Source organism: Chaetura pelagica, unplaced genomic scaffold (genome assembly GCF_000747805.2).
Source record: "Chaetura pelagica isolate M959 unplaced genomic scaffold, ChaPel_1.0 scaffold1409, whole genome shotgun sequence".
Taxonomy (NCBI): Eukaryota; Metazoa; Chordata; class Aves; order Apodiformes; family Apodidae; genus Chaetura; species Chaetura pelagica.
In genome coordinates this window covers 25,002-37,263 of record NW_009954708.1, presented here as the reverse complement: position 1 = coordinate 37,263, position 12,262 = coordinate 25,002, and the positions used below count along the sequence as shown (strand labels likewise).

Genomic DNA, 12,262 nt, shown 5'->3' with positions numbered 1-12,262 from the left:
GGGTTCTTGTGTCCTTCCAGTGGCAGCTCAGGAGCCAGAGCCCAGTCTGGCCACTCCAGCTGCTCCAGTCCTTGCTCCCAGTTACCTCCAGGACTTGATCCACGATTTCCTGCATGACCTCACACTGAGCTTCCGTGTCACTGGAGCACAAAAACAAGAGGAAATCCAAGTTACAGAGGAAGGTTCAGGCAGGAGGAACAAGGAGACTTTTCTGCTGAGCTGGTTCTGCTCAGGAGCCCCCCCAGGAGATGGAAAAACATGGAGACATGGAGGGGGAGAGTTCTGCTTTGTGCTGGTGCCAGAGAATTCCAGAGATCCTTCCCAAAGTGCCCAGGGATGGTGTTGGGAGTGAGACAACCCAGTGAAATGACCTAAAAAAGCATCAGATTCCATGAAACTTCAAGACATGGGTCAGGTTCCATCTGGCCAGGCCTGCAGAGCAAGGAGCTCCTTGGAAGCTCCTTGAAAGAGGGAGTGAATCCCAAGGTCACTGAAGATCAAGAGTGGAGGTTGGAGAAGCCCAGAGGACACACAGACCCAGGAGGGAGCACTGAGACCCCCAGGGAGCAGCAGCTCCAAAGCTCTAGGAAGCCCTTCAGTTCACCCAGGAGTGGAAAAGGATGAAACTCCAGAACCTTCCAATACCAGGAATGGTGTTTTGTCCTGGTCTGAGCCCCCTCAGGGATCAATGACAGGGTTCTTGACCTTTCAAAATCATGGGATGGTTTGGGTTGGAGGGACCTTCAAGAGCATCTAGATCCAACCCCCTGCATGGGCAGGGACACCTCCCAGCAGCCCAGGCTGCTCCAAGCCCCATCCAACCTGCCCTTCAACACCCCCAGGGATGGGGCAGCCACAGCTTCCCTGGCCAACCTGGCCCAGGCTCTCCCCACCCTCACACTCCACAATTCCCTCCTCAGCTCCAACCTCCAGCTCCCTCTCCCACTTTTCAGCCCTCCCCCTCATCCCATCCCTCCCTGCCCTTGGCCCAAGTCCCTCCCCAGCTTTCCTGGAGCCCCTTCAGGCCCTGGAAGCTGCTCTAAGGTCTCCCTGGAGCCTTCTCCTCTCCAGGCTCAACACCCCAACTCTCCCAACCTGGCTCCAGAGCTGCCCCAGCCCTCCCAGCATCTCCAGGGCTCCTCTGCTCTCTCTCCAGGAGCTCCAGGACCTCTCCATGTTCAAGGGGGACAAACCACAAGCTCTGGAGCTGCACAACAACACTGGAAGGTCCTGAGATTCACTGTCCTGAAGAGCTGAACACAACCTGTAACAACCAACCAACACCAACCTTCCTTTCTGCATCTGCAGGACTTTATCCTTCAGGGACTCATCCAGCTGGTCCAGGAATGGTGTGATATCAACAGGTTCCTCCACAATGGTTTCCTTGATGGGATGAAACCTGAATTCCCTCTTCTTCCCTGCAACCCAGGAAGCAACAATGGGACAATCTTGTCTTCCCAAGCAGCTCTATCAGAGAAGAACCAGAGGCAACATCTGGCCTGGCAGCAGGAGCTGTGTGTGTGTGGGGACAGTGGCCACCCCAGGACAAGCAGCTTGACCCCAGTGAAGCTTCAGATCTTGCCTTCCCCCTCTAGAGCCACGTCCAGGTCATGGGGAGCAGGAAGGTGGGATGGGACCCAACTGCTGGGGGTGTCCAGACCTGTGGTTCCCCTTCACTTCCCTCACCTCCTGCTTTGCCTGGTCCTCAATGAGCTTCCCAAACACCTGAGGCCCAAACCCTTGTGTTCAGGATCCTGGGGCTGAGATATCTCAACTGCTTTCCCACATCCTCATCCTCCAGGGCCATTCCAGGCCACAAAACTGAGCTGCAGCAGAGCCAGAAGCTCCAGGGCCAAGGCAGTAACTCCCACAAAGAAGCTGCCCCTAAGGGACAGGGTAAGATGGTTGGTCCCCTCTCCAAAAACCCTCTCTGCTCATGGCTTTGTGTCCTTCTCAGGGGCCTCCAGCAGCTGGAGGGGCTTAATGTCACATCCTCTGCCCCATCCTGGGCCTGGGGCCCCTCCCCAGTGCAGGGGGAGCCCCCCAGCACAGCAGGAAGCCCCCAAGAGTCCTCCCACCAAGAGCAGGAACAGCTTGAGATGCCTCCAGCTCCAGAAAGTGAGCAGAGGGGACTGTGGTCCTTGTCAGCTCCATGGCTTGGAGAGGGAGGGAGTGTCATGACAACCACGTGGTGGAGCAATTAGAGGCCTGAGCTTCATTAGCAGCTTCCTGAGAACAGAGACACCCTGTTCCCAAACCAGCCAACTGGCACAGCATCTGCCACAGGGACTCCCAACCACCTAGAGAGGCCACATGGGTGGAGAAAGAGCTTTGAGGGGGGTCTAAGCTCTAGGGAATGAGCAGGCAGAGGAGAAGAAGCCCAACAGCTTTTCCCCTGGAGCACAGATGCTGTGCCCACACCTCCTAGCTCTGGCCAGCAGGGGCAGGGAAGCAGCAGAGCACCAGAGTGGAGCCCCACGTTGGGCACCGTTCTGATCCCGCAGGGCTCAGTGGGGCCACCAGAAGCCTCAACACCCTTCCCTGGTGGAACGAAAACCTGGATGCCAAGCAGGGGCTTTTTTTTGCTGCTGGTGGGAGAGGGGGGCTGGAGGGAGCTGTGCCTGCAGCTGCTTGTCTGGGGATCCTCCAGCACGAGGAGCAGGTGCTCACCAGAAGGCAGGGAAGCACCATCCAATGAGGCCAAGAGCTTGGAGCTCCTCACCTTTGCTGTTCAGGTCATCCTCATCATCACTGAAGGCAGCCTCAGCGTTGTCATAGCAACTGTCATCCTTCTCTGACATGTGATTGTCCATCTCCATGGTAACAGGCTCCTCGATTTTCACTGCGAGGGACACGAAGGGGTGAGAGCAGAAAGGGGGGGGCAGGTCAGGTCCTGGCTCTGCCCCCACCCCTGGATCAACAGGCTGCAGAGAGGAGAAAAGTGCTTTGGAAAGGGAAGAAAGAGTCTGGGCAAGTGATGGATGGTGGGAAAGTCATCCATGGAACCACCTCCAGCCCAGCACAGACCTTCAGCAGATCTGGCCCTGCAGGATCTGAAGGGGCTCCTGGTAAAGATGGGGAGGGATTTTTTAGAAGGGTTTCTAGAACTGATGGGACAAGGTCAGGCTTGATGGGGCTCCCAGGAACCTGTTCTGCTTGGAATTGTCCCTGCTTATTGTAGAGGGGTTGGACTAGATGAGCTTTAGAGGTCCCTTCCAACCCAGCTCCATGATTCTATGATTCCACCTTCAGAGGTTCCTTCCAAACCCAACCTGGGACTCTGTGAAATGGCCTTGAACTGGGAGAGGGAGCTGGAGGTTGGAGCTGAGGAGGGAATTGTGGAGTGTGAGGGTGGGGAGAGCCTGGGCCAGGTTGCCCAGGGAAGCTGTGGCTGCCCCATCCCTGGGGGTGTTGAAGGGCAGGTTGGATGGGGCTTGGAGCAGCCTGGGCTGCTGGGAGGTGTCCCTGCCCATGGGGGGTGGGACTGGATGATCTTGAAGGTCCCTCCAACCCAAACCACCCTGGGATCTGGTGAAGCAGCATCACCCTCCTGATACCACAGGTTAGAATCCTTTGTTGCTCTTTGTTTAACCTCGTTATATTAATTAATGAGCTGAGGGAGCAGAAAAGCCAAGGACCCCTTGAGGAGCAGAGGGAAGTGGAGAGACTGGTCAGTGTCCAGCAGGACCAAGACAGAAAGGAGATCCACCACCATCCAGGAGCACCCAGAACCCTCCTCCCCTCCCAAGGAGCCCTGGTCCCACTTCCCAGAGGCAGGAAAGGCCCTGGGAACCCCTCCCTGCCCCACAGGACCCCCCCCCAGTTCCCTACCTTCCATGGGGGGTGAGGGTGAACTGCAGAACTCAGGGAACTTCTCCCTCAACATGGCCCGGAGCTCCTTGTCCAACTTGGGGTTGTCGAAGAGAGGGGCCAAGTGGCTGTTGGGAAGGGGGAGGGATGAGCCAAGATCCTGGAGGTGGGTCCTGCTGGGCACCTTCCCCTGGCTGGACACCCCCAGGGGGGATTCCCTTCCCCAGGTCCAGCCTTTGGTTTGCCTTCTGGACCAGAAGCTACCAGGTGCCACCTGCAGCTCAGCTGGGGGGGGTTCCCTCACTTGGCCACCAACCTGTGTCACCAGAAGGTGTGAGGAGAAGAGGTTTTACCTCCTGGGAGGAGAACTTGGCTGATGCAGGAGCTGGGGCACCATGAGCAAGGCTGTTCCCTTCACCCTGGGGACATTTCTGGGGACATCTACTACAGCTTCCCGAGCCCACCCATCCCTTTGCTTCAAGGAACATCTCTCAGGGCCCCATAAAGCCCCAGCCATGGCTTCCTCCACCCAAGACAAACACATTCTGCAGCTCTTCCAGAGCTTGGAGGTGCCTTTTGACCCTGGGGAGAGCCAGGAGAGCTGGTGGGCAGCAGGTGGGACAACCCAGGGTGGCCTTACGCGAGGACCCGCTTCTCCACGATGTGGGTGAGGGAGTTGAAGACCCCTTGTCTGACGTGGGCCTCCAGTGGGGGGTAGAAGTTGGGGATGATCTGAAAAGAGGAGAAGGACCACGTTAGGGCCATGAACCCTTCTGGTCACCCCCAGCCAGCAGGACACAGCCAGGAGCAGCTGAAGCCACCAGTTGGGTCAAGCTCAACGTCAGGTGCTCTTGGTCAAGAGACACCTCCAAGGATTGGAGGGGACCAGCCCGTGGCTCTGAAGAGACAAGAGGAGAAGAAGAGCACCCTCAACAACCCCCAGCTCTGTCCACGCAGGCTCCTTTGCCTCTGGAAGGAAGGAGAGGCCTCCTCCCTGGGATCTGGGTCATCCCAGGAAACTCTGACCTAGTTCTCCTGCCAAGAAGCTGCTCTTGGACTGGGAGGCACGAGGAGAGTGATGCAACCCCCCAGCCCATCCTGCCATGTCCCACTTCCAAGAAAACCCCCCCCAGCCCTCCCTGGGACCAAATTCCTGGAAGCAGGAACTCCTGGAACAGCTTCTCCCAGGATCCAGGGAGCTCTGAAGAGGGAGGTGATGGGTCTCCTGGGGCAGGGAGGTCCTGCTCACCCCCAGGAGGTGACCCTGGGCCACACGTTTCACTCCAAGGAACAACCCCAAAGCCTTTTTCCCAACTGCTGGGCAGTGTTTGGAAGCCTGAGCTGCCTTCCCAAACTGGCCTTCCCAACCCCATTCCCATATGGGACCTCCAGGAACAGCCCTGGGTCTCCCAAGGGTCCAGGAGGACTTTCCAAAGCCTCTGGTTCTGAGAGGGGGATGAACTGGGCTGAGCTTGGGCAGCAGCTGCTCCTGGCACCCCAAGGGGAAAATCCCTCTGGATAAAACCCCTCCTGGATAAATCCCCCTGGATAAATCCCTCCTGGATAAACCCCCTCCTGGATAAACCAACCCCCTCCTGGATAAATCCCTCCTGGATAACCCACCCCTGGATAAACCCCCCTGGATAAATCCCTCCTGGATAAACCCTCTCCTGGATAAATCCCTCTGCATAAAACCCCCTGGATAAACCCCCTCTGGATAAATCCCCCCCTGGATAAATCCCTCTGGATAAATCTCCCCTGGATAAATCCCTCTGGATAACCCCCCCCCCTCCCCCCCTGGATAAATCCCTCCTGGATAAATCCCCCCTGGATAAATCCCTCTGGATAAAACCCCTTGGATAAATCACTCCTGGATAAATCCCCCTGGAAAACCCCCCCCTGGATAAATCCCCCCTGGACTCAGCAGAGATGAGGGAGGTTCCAAGTGCCCCCAACATTCCCAAACCCAGAGGCTGGAGGCAGAGCAAGGGATGAGCTGAGGGGCGTGGGAAAAAAAAACAAAGGGGAAGGAGCTTTTTGGGTTGGAGCTGGTTCTTTGGTGGCAGAATGTCCCCATTTGGCTGCTCCAGGATTCCTGGGATTCCTGGAATTCCCTCCTGTGGGAAGGAGAGGGAACTTTGCCCAGAAACTCTGTCCTCTTGACACTCCTGAGTGGCTCTGGGTGGCAGAGGGACCAAGGAGAAACCCCCCCCAGGGGGTTCCTTTCACAGCCCTGATCACCCCACCCTTGCCAGGCCAGGCAGGTGGCAGGGCAGGGGAGAATTCCCCAGGGAATTCCCCGAGGCTGGGGGGAAGGGGCTCACCCTGCACATGAAGTCCAGCAACGTGGCAGTGATGGCAGGATGAGGCTTCATGGAGTGGTGCATCACCAGGATGGCAGGTTCTGCAGGGAGACAGCAGGGAACTCTGAGCTGGGAACCCCAGAGATGACCCCTGTGACCCCCCCTCTTCCTTCAGACCCAGCCCTTTGTCCCTGGGGGGCAGAGGGAACCTCCTGCTTTGGGCTTGGACACACTCTTGTCCTGATCCAGCTCCTGAAGAACATTCAGGCTTCCAACGATGGTCAGAACCAACTGCCCTGCAGGCCAGAACTCCCAGAAATGCCCCTGGCTCAGGTGCCTGGAGCCTTGGGAGAACCTGGAGCCTTGGGAGAACCTGGAGCCCTGGGAGAACCTGGAGCCCTGGGAGAACCTGGAGCCCTGGGAGAACCTGGAGCTCTGGGAGAACCTGGAGCCCTGGGAGAACCTGGAGCCCTGGGAGAACCTGGAGCCCTGGGAGAACCTGGGGCCCTGGGAGAACCTGGAGCTCTGGGAGAACCTGGAGCCCTGGGAGAGTCCAGAGCTCTGGGAGAACCTGGAGCTCTGGGAGAACCTGGAGCCCTGGGAGAACCCAGCAGCCCGACCACAGGGAGGGACGCTCCAGGGCTGACCCCAAGGAAGCCACTTCCTCCTACCACAGACCCAAAAACCACAAGGAGAAGTGGCTCCATCCAACCTCCTGCAAGGGAGAAGGTGAGGGCAGGGGAGGGAACTGCTGCCCTTTGGAGAGAATTCCTTGGGGTTCCATCACTAGATCCCTCCACCTCTAAGCAGCACTAACCCCTTTTTGACCCCTGCCCCTTCAGAAGAAGACCCCCCAGGAGTACCTATGTTCATGATGCTGTCCTTCTCGGGGTTGAAGAAGAGCCAGTCATAGAACAAGGCCAGTTTGGCATTGGAAGCAGCAACGTTGGACTGGAGAGGACACAAAGATGGAAGTGTTGGATGAAGAGGGTGCTGAGCATCCTGCCCTGCAGCCTCCAGCAGCCCTGAGTGGTGGGCTTGGAAGGAACCTCTGGAGATCATCTGCTTCAAAGCCCTGCCAGAGCAGGGGCACCTCCAGTAGATCCCACAGATGGGCTGGGGAGGCCTCCAGAGAAGGAGACTCCACCACCTCTCTGGGCAGCCTGGCCCAGGGCTCTGCCACCCAAACAGTGAAGAGGTTTTTCCCTTCTGTTTAGGCTGAACTTCCTGCTTCATGGAATTATGGGATGGTTTGGGTTGGAGGGATCTTGAGGAGATCCAACCCCCTGCATGGGCAGGGACACCTCCCAGCAGCCCAGGCTGCTCCAAGCCCCATCCAACCTGCCCTTCAACACCCCCAGGGATGGGGCAGCCACAGCTTCCCTGGCCCATCTGGCCCAGGCTCTCCCCACCCTCACACTCCACAATTCCCTCCTCAGCTCCAACCTCCAGCTCCCTCTCCCACTTTTCATCCCTCCCCCTCATCCCATCCCTCCCTGCCCTTGGCCCAAGTCCCTCCCCAGCTTTCCTGGAGCCCCTTCAGGCCCTGGAAGCTGCTCTAAGGTCTCCCTGGAGCCTTCTCCTCTCCAGGCTCAACACCCCACCTCGCCCAGCCTGGCTCCAGAGCTGCTCCAACCCTCTATGTTCCCACCCCAGCAGATCTCCCTTCTTCTGCCAGTGCCTGTGGTCCTCTCTGCTCAGCTGGGGCTGCACCACAGCCCTTCTCCTTCCTGGCTCCTTCCTCATCTCCAACCTCCATCTCACTCTCCCACTTCTCATCCATCCCCCTCCTCCCTCCCTTCCCTTCTCCAAACCCCCTCCCCAGCTCTTCCCCTCACTCCCAGGCAGGGTCACCTCCTTCCCTGTCCAGGAAGAGATACCAGGGGGTGGGGGAGGTGTCTCCTTTCAGGTGGGGGTGGCCCCAGGACTCACAGTGCAGGTGGTGAGCAACCAGCCAATGATGGCCCAACGGGGCAGGATGTCAGAGCTGAGCACCTCGTTGGAGGGATGAACCACCCCGCAGATGTAGCGGATCAGGTCGCAGCGCAGGGACTGGCTGTCAGGGGTGGACAGGTACTGCCTCTGGAACCAGTCCTGGTACCTCTTCTGCTGCCCAAAACGTACCTGGAGGGGATGGGAAAAGGGGGAGACAAGAGGATTTACCAACCAGGGAGGGGTTGGAGAATGGTGAAGGTTGGAAGGAACCCTGAAGAACATTCCGTTCCAAGCACGATGAGCAGGAACCACGAGACCAGGTGGCACAAAACCTTGTCCAGAACCTCCAGAGGCATCAACAACCTCATGGGCAACCCATCCCAGCTCCTCACCACCCTGAGAGTGAAGAATTTCTTCCTCATATCCAACCTACATCTCCTCTCACTCTGTTGAAAACCATCACCCCTTGTCCTATCACTCTGATGATGTCAGAGCCACAGGATCACAGAAACTTATGGGTTGGAAGGGACCTCTTGGAGATCATTGAGTTCAACCCCCTTGTCAGCTGCTGGATCAGCTCTGGAGCCAGGCTGGGAGAGCTGGGGGGTTGAGCCTGGAGAGGAGAAGGCTCCAGGGAGACCTTAGAGCAGCTTCCAGGGCCTGAAGGGGCTCCAGGAAAGCTGGGGAGGGACTTGGGCCAAGGGCAGGGAGGGATGGGATGAGGGGGAGGGATGAAAAGTGGGAGAGGGAGCTGGAGGTTGGAGCTGAGGAGGGAATTGTGGAGTGTGAGGGTGGGGAGAGCCTGGGCCAGGTTGCCCAGGGAAGCTGTGGCTGCCCCATCCCTGGGGGTGTTGAAGGGCAGGTTGGATGGGGCTTGGAGCAGCCTGGGCTGCTGGGAGGTGTCCCTGCCCATGCAGGGGTGGGATCTATATGATCCTGAAGGTCCCTCCAACCCAAATCATTCTGTGATTCTATGAAACCTGAGCTTCCCCTGGGGCTGCTGCAGCTCCTGGCCTCTCCTGAATCCAGCTGCTGCTGCCAGGGCTCTGATAACCCCCCAGCCTCAATAACCCCTCAGCCCTGATAACCCCCCACGCAGCAGCTACTTGAACAAAGCTCTTCCTTGGAGAGGAGCCAACCAGGAGCTCTGTTCCCTTGCAAAGCTGCTTTGTGCCTTTTCATGAACACCAGGCCCAGCAGCACCAGCTCCTGCTGGGCAGCCTCTCCTCCTCCTCCTTCTTCCTCCTCCTCCTCTTCCCACCACCAGATGCCAGAAGCAACAAACACCCAACACCAGGGCAGCTCTGCCCTCCCTCCCCGTGGGAACAGGGCTGCTGGAGCAGGCAGGGCTGTGTCCCCTCCTCCCTCCCTGCTGGGCAGGAGGGGAATTACCCGTGAGGTCATGAAGAGCAGCTTGGTTTCCATGTCAGGAGTGAGACGACAGGCCAGGAACTTGCGGGAGGTCCTCGACTGGAGGAGCTGCAGGACACCTGGGGACAGACAGAGCAGGGTTGTGCCCACAGGCTCCCAGGGCTGGGATCCAGGCAGGGACCTGCCAACACCTCCAGGGAGCTGAGTTAAGCTCCATTTCCACATGGCTGCAGGCAGTGGAAAGGGATCAAGGTTTTGGTTGGAGATCTCCTAAAACATCTCCTGCCTGGAGAGAGGTTTTGTGAGAGATCAGAGGTGCTCAAGGGTAGGTTGGATGGGGCTTGGAGCAACCTGGAGAAGGCTCCAGGGAGAGCTCAGAGCAGCTTCCAGGGCCTGAAGGGGCTCCAGGAAAGCTGGGGAGGGACTTGGGCCAAGGGCAGGGAGGGATGGGATGAGGGGGAGGGATGAAAAGTGGGAGAGGGAGCTGGAGGTTGGAGCTGAGGAGGGAATTGTGGAGTGTGAGGGTGGGGAGAGCCTGGGCCAGGTTGCCCAGGGAAGCTGTGGCTGCCCCATCCCTGGGGGTGTTGAAGGGCAGGTTGGATGGGGCTTGGAGCAGCCTGGGCTGCTGGGAGGTGTCCCTGCCCATGCAGGGCAGAGTGGATCCAGATGATCTGGAAGGTCCCTTCCCACCCAAACCATTCCATGGTTCTGGGTGTGGTGCTGAGGGATGTGGTTTAGCACTGGATTCAGTAGAGTTCATGGTTGGTAGGGTTGGGTTGATGGTTGGTAGAGCTGAGTTATGGTTGGTAGAGCTGAGTTATAGTTGGACTTGCTATCTTAAAAGTTCCTTCCCAACCAGAGGGATTCTGTGATACAACCTGAGAGAACAACCACCTGCAGAGCAACAATTCCAGGCTCTCAGCAGCAAGAGGGCACAGATGCCTTATGAGCAGCTGCTGGGGACACTATTTTGGGGAAGGGACCTCCCAGGCTCCACATGAGCAAGTACAAACAAGGGGAAGAAGGTTCCTGCAGCTCTTTGGGTGGCAAGTCCCAGCAGAGCCCAGCATTGACAGGAGGTGGGTTCTGGAGGTGGAGAAGAAGGCAGAGATCAAGGAGCTTAAGGAGCATTGAATCCAAGAACGTGCTCTGAGTTTCCCTCAGCACCATCTGAGATCTTTCATGTGACATTCATGTGTCCCCTGAGAGGACAACAAGCCCTGGGGGGTGGGAAACTAGACAGCCCCATTCCCAAAGCCTGACTTGAACTGTGGCAGCCAGAGGATGAAGTGACAGCCCCCAGAGGGGTGAATTAATTGATCCCAACACTAATTAACAACCACAACCCTCTCTCCATCCTGCCTGTTTTGACCCAGACTGTGCAGGGAGCTCCAGAGCTGAGGGTTTGGCACCAGGACTGCAAAGCTACTGGGAGAAAGAAAACCCCCCTCAGAAAGTGTCAGTGGTTGCATCTCCTGGACTTGTTGCTTTAGAGCTTCACCCAGGAGAGCCTGAAGGACTCAGGCCCTTGGTATCTTTGGGCTCCAACTTCATCTCAGTTGAATGAATTACCAAAATAAATAGCACAACCACCACAATGATGAAAGTGTTGAGTCCACAGCAAGTGATTAATGGGATGACTCTGGTGGTGGCTCAGCCCCATTCTCAGGATCTGTCACCACAGGGTCTGGTTTTCAGGATGGTTTAAAGCCCAGACACCTAAAAGGGTTTTAAAAAACTGGGTAATGCTGCCAAAAGCTGAACCTGACCAGGGGAGACTGGACCAGGCCCCTCCCCTCTCCCCAGGCTCCCTGCAGGCAGCAGAAAGCTGCTTTTGGAGGCATCTTCTTCTAGCCAGGGACCAGAAGACTCAGGAAGCAGCCAAACAGGCCTTGATGCTGATGGAGATGGGATGACAAGGGGTAATTCCAGCTCTCTGCAGGCTCTGCTCCAGGACAGCACCTGGATTGAAGCCCCTACCCAACGTGTCTTGCTCTGGCAGGGCTGTGAGGGAGTGAGAACCAACTTCTCTGCAGGGTTTTGGCTCCATCTCTCCTGCTGGTCCCAGGGAAGGCAGGAAGGGGCTGCCCGTGGCTACCAAGGCCCTGGCAGAGGTTGCCCCCTGCCTGTGGGCAGGGCAGGATGGTGCTGGCCCAGCCTACCTGTGAACTGGGGGCTGAGGACCTGTGGGTTGTGGATGATGTCCTTCCAGAGCTGCTCAAACTCAGGGATCCTGGCGACGTTCTGGAGCAACCGCACGAGGTCCCGGCCAATCATGAAACAATCCATGAACTGGAGAAGGGAGAAGAAGAGGAAAAGAAACAACCCCCCCAACAAAGCCAATGTCATGGTGCTGTTTCACCTGCTCCTGAGCCAGGGGGAAGGGAGAAGACACTGGAGGGGAAAGGGAGGAACAGTCAGTCCTTCAACCTTCCCGCCGGCTCCAGATGATTCACTCCCTGCCCCTGGCAACCTGCCCCCCTTTTGAAGCTGGCAGGTCCTGAGAGGGAGGGTGACAGGAGGGAAGGTCAGCAGCTATTTTAAAATGTTCTCTCTCTTGGAAAGCAAACAATCAGCCCATAAATCTGACATTTTTGTCTCCAGGACCACAGCCAGTCGCTGAAGTTAGGACTTGACACTTGGTCCTGCCCGCCCGGCAGGGAGGGAGACGGGGCAGGAACCAGGGCAGGGAGCTGAGGAGGCACCAGAGGGACATCAGACACCAGGATTTCACAGGATTCCAGACTGGTTTGGGTTGCAGGGACCTTCAAGATCATCCAGTCCAACCCCCCTGCACGGGCAGGGACACCTCCCACCAGCCCAGGCTGCTCCAAACCCCACAT

The 12,262-nt window shown here is 57.6% G+C and overlaps 1 protein-coding gene across 1 annotated transcript in view; it reads right to left on the bottom strand.

Annotated features, from left to right (window-relative positions):
- INTS3 (integrator complex subunit 3) overlaps positions 1-12,262 on the bottom strand; it is a gene marked incomplete at both ends in the record, with an annotated part of 54,235 nt that overhangs the window by 18,735 nt on the left and 23,238 nt on the right. Inside the window, 10 exons of the mRNA XM_010005661.1 lie at positions 86-140; positions 1,289-1,418; positions 2,723-2,842; positions 3,832-3,938; positions 4,451-4,542; positions 6,135-6,214; positions 6,977-7,064; positions 8,046-8,237; positions 9,441-9,538; positions 11,582-11,711. Of these exons, the coding sequence (XP_010003963.1) occupies positions 86-140; positions 1,289-1,418; positions 2,723-2,842; positions 3,832-3,938; positions 4,451-4,542; positions 6,135-6,214; positions 6,977-7,064; positions 8,046-8,237; positions 9,441-9,538; positions 11,582-11,711 (1,092 nt within the window). The remainder of the gene's footprint in view (positions 1-85; positions 141-1,288; positions 1,419-2,722; positions 2,843-3,831; positions 3,939-4,450; positions 4,543-6,134; positions 6,215-6,976; positions 7,065-8,045; positions 8,238-9,440; positions 9,539-11,581; positions 11,712-12,262) is intronic.